Source organism: Poecilia reticulata, chromosome 2 (genome assembly GCF_904066995.2).
Source record: "Poecilia reticulata chromosome 2, P_reticulata-male-v2, whole genome shotgun sequence".
NCBI classification, from domain to species: Eukaryota; Metazoa; Chordata; class Actinopteri; order Cyprinodontiformes; family Poeciliidae; genus Poecilia; species Poecilia reticulata.
The window spans coordinates 1561943-1578800 of NC_088831.1; the positions used below are offsets into that span (position 1 = coordinate 1561943).

At 40.7% G+C, this 16858-nt stretch overlaps 1 protein-coding gene across 11 annotated transcripts in view; it reads left to right on the forward strand.

Moving 5' to 3' along the window:
- Positions 1–16101, forward strand: part of hecw2b (HECT, C2 and WW domain containing E3 ubiquitin protein ligase 2b) — a 71913-nt gene extending 55812 nt beyond the window's left edge. For all 11 annotated transcript variants that reach the window (XM_081614483.1, XM_008430603.3, XM_008430617.3 and 8 more), the window contains one exon: positions 908–16101. In XM_081614483.1, the coding sequence (XP_081470609.1) occupies positions 908–1019 (112 nt within the window). In that variant the 3' untranslated portion in view covers positions 1020–16101. The remainder of the gene's footprint in view (positions 1–907) is intronic.
- Positions 16102–16858: the final 757 nt, after the last annotated feature.

Consider the following 16858-nt stretch of genomic DNA (forward strand, 5'->3'; position numbering starts at 1 on the left):
GGAGAGAAGGTGATCCCAGTAGTATTAGATAAACTCTGAATTCCTTATAGAAAACGTGAAAACTTATTGATCAAAGCTGTTTGTAAAACCAGTTAATGAAAATAAGTTCTAAATATTGTTAATGCTGGAAAAATAAAACATCCTCTCACTATGACGATATTGATAAGCTACTGGTAAAAAAAAAGTACTTCAGGGTATTTTTAAGAAATCTACAGGAGAGAGAATCTACAACAACTTTTGGATTCCATTACCTCATAATTCATTACAATTAAAAGCTGGTTTGATATGAATATGTGTTGCCCCAAGAACACAACAGAGGCAGACGTATTGGGAATTGAATAGGCAAGCCACCGATTGTAGGACTAAATCCTACCACCATTGCCACCATCATTCCTAAATTATGTGCATTTTCCAGACACATAGTGTGATTTTATAGTACAATCAAGTCACTGTTACCTTCAGTTGTTATTAAAATGCTTTGTCTCAAAAACAACTTAAAAAAACGTTAATTAAAAAAAATTGACTTTGCAACATCTGATGCCTTGCAATTAGCTTCTAAGAATTTCCCTCCTTTCCCACAGTCTTCTTTCAGCACATCATCACATTAAGTTTCTCCAACTATGACATTTACAACTGTCCTTAGGAGTTAGCTGTTTGTATAAAAAGCTCTGCAGACTTGCAGTTCCACTATGTGTTTGCTCATTGCTGCTGCTGCTGCTACTCTGGTGGAGCTGTGTGAGGGAGGGGTGATCTGTGTGGTGGGAGTTCAGCTGGGGAATGAAGTGTCAAGGTGGAGCTTTTGGCTAATAGGCAGCACTTAGTATGAGCAGGCATTTAGTCACCTCCTGCCAAAGGTAATTTGTCGAGTTTCAATCTCTAACTGTGCTGTCTGTGGTTTTTTCCACAGAGCTCACACATGTTTCAATCGATTGGACCTTCCACCATACCAGTCCTTCTCTATGTTGTATGATAAGCTGCTGACTGCTGTGGAAGAGACCAGCACGTTTGGGCTAGAATGAGATCCTGTCTTTGTCTGGCCCAGTTTTCTACAGCACTTTTGAACCTGCTTTTGGTAAAGAGAAGAGGCCATACTAGAAGAAAAGACATTGCCCTTTCGTCAGCCTTCAGCGTCCCCAAAACTGTTTTTTACTCAAAGGGCGACTTAAAAGCCTTGATTGGCGAAAACCTAATGACCCGGTTTTAAAGCATTTAGTTAAAAAGCACCGTCTGGTAATGTTCAGTGATTGGTTGGTAGGTAAGATCAAGTCCAAGACCTCAGTCAAAAAAGAGAAAGACCGATTAGAATAGACTTTCACTACTCTGCCTGAAAATCACTTTGCCTCAGACATTTTAAATCAAGACTGACCTTTTGAAATGACTCCACTGAAAAGGTAAATGCTTTATGTTGCACTCCTCTATTTTGCACGCTTTCACTTGTAACACTAGAGAAATGAAGCCCTACACTGCCTTCAGGACTGACATCAGTGCTGCCAAGCCCTGACCATTCAGACACCTCTTTTTACACATTACAGAAGGGAAGTAAGTCTTTTGTTTCAAAAGCTAAGCTAATCGAGTTTTTTTTCTTTGTATGGTTTGAATGAATTATCAAAATACAAGAATGCCCAGCAAAATCAGCTCCAAGTACAGCAACTATTTGGAGCTACCCAATTTAGAAACTGCGTGTGTAGATTTCGAAAGCATTTAGAGTTCTTTATGCTGTATCTCAAACTTTTGTGGGAATTTCTAATTGAACCTAAAAGCTAACAGTTGATTTTGGATTCTAGTTGGGAGATTTTGTATTAAATTTCAGTATTTTCCATGACAATAGGGGATTTTCTTTCTCAGAAGTATCTGAATGTAACCAGCCTTAACCTTCAAAATAATTAATTACCATATAATTGTGTTAATTGGTTGAAGTGAACATTAGATGGAATTTGAAGTTTCTCATGTCATGATGTAAAACCTCCTTTCCATTAGATTTAAAACTATTTTAATATACAGTGGGGCAAAAAAGTATTTAGTCAGCCACCAATTGTGCAAGTTCTCCCACTTAAAAAGATGATAGAGGCCTGTAATTTTCATCATAGATGTATCTCAACTATGAGACAAAAGGAGAAAAAAAATCCAGAAAATCACATTTTCTGATTTTTAAAGAATTTATTTGCAAAATATGGTGGAAAATAAGTATTTGGTCAGCTACAAACAAGCAAGATTTCAGGCTCTCACAGCCGTGTAACTTCTTCTGTAAGAGGCTCCTCTGTCCTCCACTTGTTACCTGTGTTAATGGCACCTATTTGAACTCGTTATCAGTATAAAACACACCTGGTCACAACCTCAAACAGTCACACTCTAAACTCCACCATGGCCAAAACTAGAGAGCTGTCAAAGGACACCCGAAACAAAATGATAAACCTGCACCAGGCTGGGAATACTGAATCTGCAATAGGTAAACAGCTTGGTGTAAAGAAATCAACTGTGGGATCAATTATTAGAAAATGGAACAAGACCACTGATAATCTCCCTCGATCTGGGGCTCCACGCAAGATCACACCCCGTGGGGTCAAAATGATCACAAGAACGGTGAGCAAAAATCCAGAACCACACGGGGGAACCTAGTGAATGACCTGCAGAGAGCTGGGACCAAAGTAACCAAGGCTACCATCAGTAACACATTACGCCGCCAGGGACTCAAACCTGCAGCGCCAGACGTGTCCCCCTGCTTAAGCCAGTACATGTCAAGGCCCGTCTCAAGTTTGCTAGAGAGCATTTGGATGATCCAGAAGATGACTGGGAGAATATCATATGGTCAGATGAAACCAAAGTAGAACTTTTTGGTCAAAACTCTACTCGTCGTGTTTGGAGGAGAATGAATACTGAGTTGCATCCAAAGAACACCATGCCTACTGTGAAGCATGGGGGTGGCAGCATCATGCTTTAGGGCTGTTTTTCTGCCAAGGGACCAGGACGACTGATCCGTGTAAAGGAAAGAATGAATGGGGCCATGTATCGTCACATTTTGAGTGAAAACCTCCTTCCATCAACAAGGGCATTGAAGGTGAAACGTGGCTGGGTCTTTCAGCAGGACGATGATCCCAAACACACCACCCGGGTAACGAAGGAGTGGCTTCGTAAGAAGCATTTCAAGGTCCTGGAGTGGCCGAGCCAGTCTCCAGATGTCAACCCCATAGAAAATCTGGGGAGGGAGTTGAAAGTCCGTGTTGTCCAGCGACAGCCCCAGAACATCACAGCTCTAGAGAAGATCTGCATGGAGGAATGGGCCAAAATACCAGCAACAGTGTGTGAGAACCTTGTGAAGACTTACAGAAAATGTTTGATCTCTGTCATTGCCAACAAAGGTTATATAGCAAAGTATTGAGATGAACTTTTGTTATTGACCACATACTTATTTTCCACCATATTTTGCAAATAAATTCTTTAAAAATCAGAAAATGGAATTTTATGGATTTTTTTTTCTCCTTTTGTCTCTCATAGTTGAGATACATCTATGATGAAAATTACAGGCCTCTCATCTTTTTAAGTGGGAGAACTTGCACAATTGGTGGCTGACTAAATACTTTTTTGCCCCACTGTATCCTTCAGTGTGTTATACACACTATTAATTAACTGTAAAAAATTTGATCTTCTACAAAGCCAATGCTGGGATTGCCTTTGGAAGAAATGAGTGCATTGTGAATTCTTTAACAGGAAAACAAGCTACAGTTAGAGACAGATATCAAAAGCATTAAACAGCGTCTGGTACATTGTTGTCTATATTTTCAACCATGTAATTCACTTAGAGCTATAGACAACAGCCGTAGTCTCTAAATCTCAGGATTATAAGATATTTTCAAAATTACATTGTTACTCATAAATGTGGAATGTGGAAAGTTTGATTTTCACTGAGATCTAAAGTAATAAAATTTTATTGTTTTAGGAAATATTGTTTTATTTCATCCTGTCACAGCCATGTTGAGAAGAAGCAAAACATATTTAATTTCAACTTTAAGCCAAAGTATATTTGAAGTTCATCATTCAATTTGTGGAGAAAATCATCCACAAAAATCAAAATCTTTAAAGTGGATATGTCATTTGAAACCCTTATTTTTCACATCTAAATCATTCTCTTATAAAGTAGACCTGCAATGCTTTGGTCTGAATTACTCAATATTGTAGCTCCACATACCGTGTTCTGAAGCGCCTTTTAAAGCAACTTGTTTCGCTGTTTGTTTGTTTTTTGGGGGCCGGCGGGTTAATATGAATTAGACATTTCATGCCCTGCTCCTTCTTCCAGGGCGTTGTGTTCCACTCCACCTCATTCTGCCCTGTTTGTAGTTTGATTCCAGCAATACAGTTATCTACCAACAGATAAACTTTTTATTCCCAAGTTTATTAAAGGTGTCAACAACAGAAGATTTGCCCATTCAGCCTTCCATGCTGGAGCCAGAGTCTGACCCCGGAGCAGGATAATGGGGAAGACGAGCCACCAGAGCCTTTCCTTCAGACGAATACATTGCAATGGTGTAATTCTCTATTTACACTCTCTCCAACCATACCAACTACCTAGAATATGGAGCGTAGTTTAACCATAATGTCCATGCATGTCATTAAAATTCTAATGCTACCACAATATTGATGAAGTAAACAAATGCTCGACATAATTGAGTTGGCTAACAGGATAATGTGTTCCCAAGACAAAAATAGCAAAAACGAAGCCAAATGTGTATGTGTGTATATATATATATATATATATATATATATATATATATACACACACACACATACAGGGGTGAAAGTAAGGGGGTACGGCAGGGTACTGCGTAACCCTTAAAGATTTAGCGGGGGTACGCAGTACCTGCAAGAGAGAGGAGCGGCTGTCTGCTGTAAAGAATCCGTGGGTTCACTGTGCAGCCGTGAGTGATTAGTTTTTCAAAAACAATCTAAAACACGACTTGATAACTTTTTCCCCCCATTTCATATCGTGCTTTGCTAGAGTAGCACATCCTCCTCTGGCTGGCTTAAAACGTTCATAACTTTATTAAAGTACAATAAAAAAAATCAACAAAACGTTTTCAAATTAATGACCCAACAAAAATAATAATCTCAGTAATTATTGTTTCAACAAGGTGTTGCGCAATTCTGTGTGTTTCGGTTCCATTACCAAAATAACCAGCAGAGCAGGAGTTTAAAATCAACTAATCAACCACCACTGTGTTCATAAGAGGCTTATTAATGATTGCAAAATAAATATCAAGCCTGCAAACCCGTGGCGCCAAAAGTGGGTATGCAGCGCATGCAACGCATAGGGGTGCAGCACCAGAGGGGGCGTCGCGCCAATGATTTTTTCCCAAACATTTCAGCGCGCCTTATGCTCCTTCACCTCGCGCACGTGACGAGGTAAATGTGTCAAGGGTTTTACCGTTCACGTATCGTCTTCTCGGTGGGGGAGTCGCCCATTTATGTTTTCGCATCCACCTGAATAATGTGTAGTTGCGCCACTGCTACAAACCTAATATTGTAACGGACTGAATATTGTTTTTAACGTAATCTCTGGTTGGCTTGTGGAGCGCAGGAGGTTGCCATGGCAACCTGTGTGCTTAAACGACAGAGCGACAAGAGTAAAAAGGTGCGAGTGGTTTAGAGTTGATCAGCTGTTCGGGTTGTTTTACCTTTGTTATGGCGCATCACAGCCGCTGTAATTTCTGAACGTTCAATAAACGGCAAACTTGGAGTAATTATCTCGTTCGTCTGCGAGTACACGTCATTTACAACAAACATCAAACACGGTCAATATGTTTCATTAAGTATTTAACAAACAAATGGCTTCTACCGCCATAATTATGTGAAATTAAATGAATTGTCTAACATAAAAAATAGTTTGGTGCTGTCGGGCTCAGAGTCTGAGAGGCTTTTCCTTTATTAAACAATTATTTTTGCCTCTTATTTAGTGGAAATATTAAGATTTTCTCCAAAATGTTAACCTTTTTCAACCTTTATAGCTCCACTGTTGAAAATGAGGAGCTAACATTCACAAATGAAATAAATTCAGTCCAACATCTGGTTTGAGGTGATTCCTCTGGAACCTGTTGGAGAAAAAATATCCCAACTTCAGAAGATGAGCTTTAACCTAACAGAGCTCTGTGGTTCCTCCTATCGGTATGAGAGTCAGGGTGAGGAGGCGCCATGTTAGGAAGAGAAGTGGAAGCTGCAGGATCTTCAGAACAAACAGGTCATGATGCTGGGCTACTGATTATCCCTCTGTCTGGACACAGGATCAATAGAACCAGTTTAAAAGCTAAAATAAATGGTTATATGCCAGACATGAAAAACTGGGATGCACTCCATGCCTTGATGTTCAGAATTTAGGTCTCATGGCATCTCAAGGTGTCAACATTACAGCCAGTGGGCTGAAGGAGGAAATGCAGCTTTGAAGCAATTTAAGAGCTACCAGGTTTTATTGCTTGGCAAAAAAATTAATCAGCACAGAAACTCCAAAGGACATATATATATATATAATATATATATATAATTTATTTTTTTGTCATAGTACCCCCAAGAATTTAAAACTACCTTCACCCCTGTATGTATGTATATATATGTATATATATAATATTGCAGTGCAGACCAAAAGTTTGGACACACCTACTTATTCAATGAGTTTCCTTTATTTTCATGACTATTGACATTGTAGATTCACACTAAAGACATCAAAACTATGGGCTTTAACACATGTTTTAACTATGGGTTTTAACTATGAATTAACACATGTGGAAATGTGTATTAAACAAAAAAGTGTAAAACAACTGAAAATACGCCTCATATTCTAGTTTCTTCAAAGTAGCAACCTTTTGCTGTGATTACTGCTTCTCACACACTCAGCATTCTCTTGATGAGTTTCAAGAGGTCGTCACCTGAAATGGTTTTCACTTTACAGGTTGTGCCCTGTCAGGTTAATAAGTGGGATTTCTTGCCTTATAAATGGGGTTGGGACCATCAGTTGTGTTGTGCAGAAGTCATGTGGACACACAGCTGATAATCCTACTGAATAGAGTGTTAGAATTTGTATTATGGCAAGACAAAAGCAGCTCAGTAAAGAAAAACAAGTGGCCATCATTACTTGAAGTGAAATGAAGGTCAGACAGTCCGAAAAATTGGGAAAACCTTGAAAGTGTCCCCAACTGCAGTCGCAAAAACTATCGAGCGCTACAAAGAAACTGGCTCACATGAGAACCGCCCCAGGAAAGGAAGACCCAGAGTCACCTCTGCTGCCGAGGATAAGTTCATCCGAGTCACCAGCCTCAGAAATCACAGGTTAACAGCAGCTCAGATTAGAGACCTGGTCAATGCCACACAGAGTTCTAGCAGCAGACACATCTCTGCATTAACTGTTAAGAGGAGACTGTGTGAATCAGGCCTTCGTGGCAGAATAGCTGCTAGGAAACCACTGCTAAGGACAGGCAACAAGCAGAAGAGACTTGTTTGGGCTAAAGAACACAAGGAATGGACATTAGACCAGTGGAAATCTGTGCTTTGGTCTGATGAGTCCAAATTTGAGATCGTTGGTTAAAACCACCGTGTCTTTGTCCATCCATCCATCCATTTTCTTCCACTTATCCGGGGTCGGGTCGCGGGGGCAGCAGCTTCAGAAGGGAGGCCCAGACTTCCCTCTCCCCAGCCACTTCTTCCAGCTCCTCCGGGGGAATCCCAAGGCGTTCCCAGGCCAGCCGAGATACGTAATCCCTCCAGCGTGTCCTGGGTCTTCCCCGAGGCCTCCTCCCGGTGGGACGTGCCTGGAACACCTCACCAGGGAGGTGTCCAGGAGGCATCCTTACCAGATGCCCGAGCCTCAACTGGCTCCTCTCGACGTGGAGGAGCAGCGGCTCTACTCTGAGTCCCTCCCGGATGACCGAGCTTCTCACCCTATCTCTAAGGGAGAGCCCAGCCACCCTGAAGAGGAAACCCATTTCGGCCGCTTGTACCCGTGATCTCGTTCTTTCGGTCATGACCCAAAGCTCATGACCATAGATGAGGGTGGGAACGTAGATCGACCGGTAAATCGAGAGCTTCGCTTTTTGGCTCAGCTCTCTCTTCACCACGACGGACCGGTACAGCGCCCGCTTCACGGCAGACACTGCCCCAATCCGCCTGTCGATCTCCCGCTCCCTTCTTCCCTCATTCGTGAACAAGATCCCCAGATACTTAAACTCCTCCACTTGAGGCAGGACGACCCCCCTGACCTGGAGAAGGCATTCTACCCTTTTCCGGCTCAAGACCATGGCCTCGGATTTGGAGGCACTGAGCCTCATCCTGGCCGCTTCACACTCGGCTGCGAACCGCTCCAGTGAGAGCTGCAGATCATGTTCCGATGAAGCCAACAGGACCACATCATCCGCAAAAAGCAGAGATGCGATCCTAAGGCCACCAAAACGGATCCCCTCAACACCTCGGCTGCGCCTAGAAATTCTGTCCATAAAAGTAATGAACAGAATCGGTGACAAAGGGCAGCCTTGGCGGAGTCCAACTCTCACCGGAAACGAGCCCAACTTACTGCCGGCAATGCGGACCAGACTCTGACACTGGTCATACAGGGACCTGACAGCCCGTATCAAAGGGCCCGGTACCCCATACTCCCGGAGTACCCCCCACAGGGCCCCCCGAGGGACACGGTCGAACGCCTTCTCCAAGTCCACAAAACACATGTAGACTGGTTGGGCGAACTCCCATGCACCCTCCAGGACCCTGCTGAGGGTGTAGAGTTGGTCCAGTGTTCCACGACCAGGACGAAAACCACACTGCTCTTCCTGAATCCGAGGTTCGACTATCCGACGGACCCTCCTCTCCAGGACCCCTGAATAGACCTTACCAGGGAGGCTTAAGAGTGTGATCCCCCTGTAATTGGAGCACACCCTCCGGTCCCCCTTTTTAAACAGGGGGACCGTGTCTTTGTGCGACACAGAAAAGGTGAACGGATGGACTCTACATGCCTGGTTCCCACCGTGAAGCATGGAGGAGGAGGTGTGATGGTGTGGGGGTGCTTTGCTGGTGACAGTTGGGGATTTATTTAAAATTGAAGGCATATTGAACCAGCATGGCTACCACAGCATCTTGCAGCGTCATGCTATTCCATCCGGTTTGCGTTTAGTTGGACAATCATTTATTTTTCAACAGGACAATGACCCCAAACACACCTCCAGGCTGTGTAAGGGCTATTTGACCAAGGAGAGTGATGGGTGCTGCGCCAGATGACCTGGCCTCCACAGTGACCGGACCTGAACCCAATCAAGATGGTTTGGGGTGAGCTGGACCGCAGAGTGAAGACAAAAGGGCCAACAAGCGCTAAGCATCTCTGGGAACTCCTTCAAGATTGTTGGAAGACTATTTCAGGTGACGACCTCTTGAAACTCGAGAGAATGCCAAGAGTGTGCGAAGCAGTAATCAGAAGGTGGCTATTTTGAAGAACCTAGAATATAAGTTTCACACATTTTTGTTAAGTACATAATTCTACATGTATTAATTCATAGTTTTGATGCCTTCAGTGTGAATCTACAATTTTCATAGTCATGAAAATGAAAAAAACTCTTTGAATGAAAAGGTGTGTCCAAACTCAGGGTTTCCCCCAGTGTATTATAGGCCTGGTGGCCCGCCATCCTTTATTAACGCCACCGCCAGGCTAAACCTTTCTTGTTTATGTTTTTAGGAAAATAAACATTTTTTTTGATAGTTTTTAAGCCGGATTGCAAGCGTCTATGTTGCTCTGATTGCTTCACTGGCAGAGCAGATTTATTCCTAAAAGATATGTTTATAGAAGATGCATTTAAAGCCGGACCAATCACACCTCTGGCGCCTCTGCACGTTGCCTCGCGTGCTGCAGTAGCTGGATTAAGTTTATCTCAGCGCGGATCCCGTGCGCCTCCTTTCACTCAAACTGGACACAGGCTGACCTGTATAGATATTTACATCAACCTCTTGTGAGGAATTATGATTCTTTCCAGAGTTTTTGATCAAGGTACGACTTTAAACACCGCTCTGGTTAGCTGTGGTTCCACAGCTCTATGTGAACTGCAGGAAAAACTTGTAGTCCCGTTTTCACAGCTGCGTTGAGCAAGCAGTGAGAATAATTTATATTTGTGAACAAAGAATTTTCCGCGGCTTTTCCATCTCAACACGCTGCCCAGCTCTGCCTGCGCTGTTAAAGTTTGTGTTCCCGGTTGGCCGGTTTATTAGTTGATGAACTAGCGCTAACCTGATCATTCAGGTTCAGCCTGCTGAAGAGCTTTCGCGCTCTCCTGTCTGTAACACATCACGCTGGTTTTATATATTGGTTTTAGTATTATTTTTCCGGTTACACGATGCATCAAACCATATCAAATGCTTTGTCCACTTATTTGGAGTTGATGTGCGCGGCCGCGCGGAGATCTGAGAAACTCGTCCCATAAACTTGACCAACCAGAATAGTTTCTGTGATGCTTCTTAAAAACTCAACAGACACTTAATGAAAGAGCTACTAAAGCCACATTAGCAGCATTGAATTAAATCTCCTGTTTGTTGCACATCTCTGCGTAGTGCAGCAGATTACCTCTTCATGCAGGGCCGGTCCAAGGCTTTATGAGGCCTTGACCAAAATTTGATCCCCTTTTGTTGCTAAAAACTTCAGCACCTCTAACAGATGCGTTGGATTTAATATGAGAGAGGGGGAGTAGTTTAATTGGCCAACCAGAAAGCATCAGATTGTAGCTATGGTAACAAAACAATCTGAATATTGTTCTTTGAACTTTTACAAAGTAAACTTGCCTGCTCCTTAAAATCTTACATTTAAATGTTAAACAGTTTTAAATCTTATAATTTATGTATGCTGAAATTGAATCAAATTTAGTAGCATGATCATCTCAATAAACAAGTGTTACATTCATGTATCTGTGGTTTGTGTTAAAATATTAGCATTTATGGGCCCCTGAAGCCCTGGGGGGCTTGATGGAGCTGCTGACTTAATTTGGATTAAACAAAAGTGCAAATAATTTATATTCATTTTAATTGTATATTTTGATTTGTTGTTTTTAAGACCAGTTGCGGTTTTAAGTAGCGTTTCACTGGCGATGTTTTCCCGTAACTTATAACTACCGAGTGATATTTTTACACTTCCTGTCACCTTAACATCTTTTAATACAAAAACATGGTGGACCACCTCGGCACCCCGACCACCGGGCTTAGCAAGCTTTCTGGGGGAAACCCTGTGTGTGTGTGTGTGTGTGTGCGCGCACGTGCGTGTGTGTGTGTATATATATATATATATATATATATATATATATATATATATATATATATATATACTGAAGACAGCTAAATGCTAGCACAAGGTGCTAACAGAAGCAGAAGGCACAATAACTAATCAAACCAATGGCCAAGACACCATTATCAACACAAAAAATTAATGTCCAAAATAAGCTTTGTTGTCATTTTTGCATGATTTGGAGCTTACCGCTTTGCTGTGTCCCTTTTTTCCATAGAAGGAACTGACCCTCAATCAGATAGTCTTTCAGAAAATCCCTCTATACTGGTGATGGTTGCTGAAGCACTCGTCCCTCAGTGCTCTGTGCACTGAGGGACAAACTTTCCCCACTAATCTTCTGATGCAGTTTCCTTTTTCTGAGAAAAATAAATTTTAATTAGACACGTTGAAGAGGCTCTGATGCCAGAGGGCAATCATGTTTGACTACACGCTAGAACTGAACATTTTCACTTGTCTACTTGCAAACTTCAAACTGATTAGTCAGAAGTCATGACCTTGTCACCACATTTGGAGTTCCACAGAAAATGCAGAGACATCATTTACAAGAAAATGTCATGGCAATAAAGAGAAATATGAAGACCTATTTTTTGGGAATATAAAGATATTTATGCAGCACTGGGAGATAATAAATTGACATTTTTTGCACCCAAAGTATTCAAAAAATGTATTTAGGGGTTAAAAAAGTGGATTTTGCACCATATGTCCCCTTTAAGACATCTGTCCAGGACTCTAGTAAAATATTAATAAAAATGTATTGATTTTGCAGATAATATGGGCATGTTAACTGCTAAAGGAGAAGAAATAGCGGATGGTCTTTTTTAAGGTAAAGATCATCTTCATTCAGGTTTGCAGTTCTGCAACTGAAAGAAGCAAAGATGGAAATAAAGTAAACATCCCATAGTACTTCATCATGGAGCTCTATGGGACAGAGCCTGAGGATCCAGCAGTCATTGAATTCACCATGGTCCCATCCAAAGTTTGTGCTTGGTCCACCATAAGGGGCAAAAGTAATGATGTAAAACAGAATCTCTCCAGATTGATATGAGAGTCAGTTAAACTATAATAGCTTCTATTACAGCTAAAGATGGTTCTTCAACATTTTAGCTTTGTTTTTCTTTCTCATTGTCACTTAGTTGTTGAAAATTTATAAAATAAGTACTTTTTGTTCATGTGAGGATTTATTTATGCAGTGACAAATCTAAAAGCAGGGTTTGGTGCAGCACCAAGAGGTTATCATAAAACAGAATGGCAATCCCCAGGTGAAATCCATGTTTACATGCAAGTAAAATCGTTTATTTTTCCAATTTGTTCTTCCAACAGCTCTTTAAGGTGCTGCCCCAGATGCAGTGGCAGAGCTAGACTTTTAAGGGTGGGGCAGGACTACCTTCGGGGGGGCAAAATTTAAAATGTGTGTGTGCGCATCATATATATATATATATATACTCATCCATATATGAGGAAGACTACAGGAGAATCATCGAAAGTGGCCTAGTCAATATATAATTTTTAAAAACTAACCAAACTGAATATTTGGTTAGTTTTTAAGCCCCTCTGTCATTTGACATGTTATAATTAACACCTTTGACTGGCGCACATGGAGACATGATAGACTTTACATAGAGTTCATCGCAGAGGAAACTAAAATCAATCAAATAAAAGATCCTTTCTGAATATCATTTCATGGACACTGAACTAAATGCGTCTTTCTGACCGGGAGCTGACAGCGTGTTGAAGAGTTATGGACACCTTGGTTAGGAAGCTCTGGTTGGACAGGTCATTTGACAGGTAACAATATTTTGGGTCGGACCAGAATTATTTGCCTGATGGTGGTTCAGGCTTCTAATGAGTTTACATTTAATGAGTTTGCAGCACACAGAGAAAACCTAGAGAATGTTATGATCTACTTATTGTAGTTTAAGTTGAGGAATAACAGCTGACTACTAAATTAAAGTGCAGATCCGTTAGAAACAAGCGCAGAGCGCTGGGCAATAAATGCTCCAATTAATCACACATGAGATGACAAACGCCAAATATACAATATATAGTTACACTGCTTATGTTAATGGTGTTTTAAAAACAAAACCAGTAAAAACTGAGTTAACATATCAGATTCCCTCCTCACCCTCATCTTGATAAGAACAGAAAGCAGTTCACTGGTTTCTGTCCAGAATGTGATCAGCTGACCACTTGGTGCTCAGACAGTTTCAACTTTTGCACAGAGAACATCGTGAAGCTCATTATTAATCATTATAAGAACAATATCAGTCAGAGGATCACCTCTGATCTGGTCGCTTTAACGGACCAGAGGCTTTGGAGCGTCCAGCAGCTGATCCGCTTCTGCTGGTTTTTCTCCCGCTGAGGGATCAGGAAACGATCAGAGTTCTGCCGTCTGCTTATCACGTCATTTCGTGAAATGTTACCTGATTTCAAGTTTAATAAGCACTTATTTATTCAATGTACTTTCTGTGAAATGTCTCTAAGTAATTAAATCAGCTGATCAGTAGCATGTGAAATGTGTTGCTTGGTTCCAACTGGCCAAATGTGACTGTCACAAACTGGAGATAGGGGAGTTGAAGCTTTGGGTGCAAAAGTGTTGCTTTCTTCAGCAGGTTCAATGTTGCTGGAGTAGAGTTGATGAGATGATGAATGAAGCTAAACCTGTTTGAGGTTACAGAAAACTTCAGCCCGAGTTGGAGAACTTTAGTTCAAGACTCCTGGTTAGAATTGCTTTGTCAAAGTTCAGCCAAATATCAAATGGGGAAAAAACTTAATGAGCAAAGCGGTAAGGGGCATATCATGAAAGACATTTAGCTGTAGTTTCTACAAAAGGTTATTCTACAAAGCACTGACACATGGTAGCTCGATACAATCCCATGCATCTTTTTTTTTATTTAGGAAGGAAAAGTTTAATGGGTATGATTAGTTCTAATAGGGTTTGAGCAAAAAGAGCATTTGAAAGCCTTTCATCTTGCTCTTTACCATTTTTGCTCTCTCATTTCACTTTTATTTGTGGTTCTATTGGAGAATGTATCTAGACCTTGTTTGTAAGCACCAATTACTCAGTTCCGTTGTTCCTCAGACTGGTGTTCTAGTCAGATCATCTTTATAAATTCAAGAACATTTTATGGATCATCTACCAAGATTAGGTATACAAGATGTTTTTTCATTTCATTTTGCACTAAAAAGAAGAAAGCATGCCTCTGTACACTGCTGCAGAATTTACTAGTACTAAACAAGTCTGAAATGCACAGCACAGTACTTCCTGGACCTGGAAGTATCTATTCCTGATGCTATTTAGTAAGAGACAAATTGGCTAAATGTGTCCAAAATTACCTTTATATTTTCTGTTTTAAAACTAAGGGTCTGATCTTTTAATAAATCCAAACTTGCTAGCACACACACCTGATCTACAGGTTCTCCGAAGATTGTGTCTGCAAAATGACTATTTAGTATGCATGCCTTCATATCTATGCAGAACATATTCAGAGCATCAGAAAATGCAAAATACTGGGCAGAGGTTTTGAAAATCTAATGATTTTCCACCCACAATCTGATTTATTGAAACAAAAGCAGATTGGGGACCTGTTCTTCAATCAATCAATCAAATTTTATTTGTATAGCACATTACAACAGCAAGGTATTTCAAAATGCTTTACATCATTAAACACAAAAACACAGTCATCATTCTTGCGTCTATATTTAGCATGTTTGAAAGGGAGGTGCAACTGGCATGTCTGTGGTCAGTGTTCCAAGAGACAGACTTGGTAAATAATATTGAAGAGTGTCCTCCCACATTGAGCACCGACATTGAGTCTTCGCCTAAGCCTTCACTCTTAAATGTTCCTAGATCACTTGTCCTAACCATTCAACACCTTTCAATAAAATACTTATATTTATATATTTGTTGTGAAATATAAATAAATGTCATCCAGAAATGCCAATTTGGAGCTGCAGGATTACCTCATTCTGCATCAATTCCACTATGTGCAAACTGTTGAATAGAATGAATTGAGTTGGGTTAGGTAAATGTCTACAGCTTTAATTCTGATTGATTTTTAAACGTTTTTCCTGTTGTGTTGTTACTTATTTCAATGAAGTGCATTATTATTAGTAATAAGCCTGTATTGTTGTGCTTATAACTCCATGGTTTTTAACTTCATATTACTTTTATGGCCACTCCGCTCTCCTACACTCTCTATAATGCTACTCTTCATTAGCATATGCAGAATCTTAATTTAAATAGGACGGTCTAGACCACTTTTGCACCTATAATCAATTGTGCACACAATCTTTGTAGATCACTTGCAACATATGCATATGCAATTTTCTTTGCAAAAGCAAGTTAATGCTCTATATTTGGAATCTTTTATATTCAGGCCCTAAGCCTCAAAGAGTGAATCACCAATCTAAGTGTCTTGTTTTTATCCTTGATGCAGATGGACCTCCATGAAACTACAGACAGTACGTGGTGCCTCTGTTCTAATTGGTTGAGAAGTAAAATTTCTGCCAAGCAGATAATAAATATTAGCATTTTTAAATCAGTCATTCTTTTATTGTCTTTGTTTACTCTTTGAAATAATATAAATCAGTCATTGAAAACCATTAGGGGCATTTATTTAACTATAAATGTCAGTTTTCATTAATTATCACTTTAAGATTAATCTCCCTTACTGAATATACAATCTGTCTGATTAACCAGAATGTACCAAAGTTTGTAACTTATGCTGGCTCTTTCCACTTTCTATATAGTGCATCATTCTTTATATAAAAATGTTGGTTAGTGTCTGTCTTACAATAAAATCATCTCTGTATGCACATTTATCTTTCAATGTATTTTGTTTGTTTATAAAACTTTGCATATTTAGTTTAATTAATGAAAATGGTGATCAGCTGGATTCATCATCTTATTGGATGAATCGGGGCAGGTCATGCATGGTCAAACATGGGCACAGACCCCAGTACGGACAAGTTGATGATATAAAAGTCAATAAATTTTATGCAAAAATACACTGGTGTGTTAGCAAGATCTCCAGATTAGCTCATTTCTGTTCTGTATAGCGACTCCACGGACACACTTTAACTAACAGTCAGACTGACTAGGCACTGTTCGGAAAAATGCAGCAACTATGCTCTGTCTCCAAGTGTGTGTGCTCCAGCTTCACAGTTCCACACTCATACAGCATGTAATGGAAAATGGTATAATCTGCTCCCCATCCCTCTTCTGCTTTAGGTTTATCTGTATAGTTTTATGAGATTGGTCAAGCTGCTCTCACATAGTCTCCAGGATCAAGGAAACTGTTATGACACTGTAGTGTTACATCCCAATCTGGAACTTGTCTGCCCTCTTTATGGCCTCTTGGTGCCGAAACGATCTCAACATATTCTCAAACTTCAAATGGGTAAGAAGCCCGGCTCACTGGCTTGGAGCCGGGTGTGGAATGCGAGCTGCCCAGTGGGCCACTTTTGGTAAGCAGAACTGGCGCTGCAGGATGAACTGAACGCCAGGTTAAGGCACCCGATACCGACGCTCATCAGACCCCAGAAAAGGTGTTGGTTGATATAGACAGCAGGACG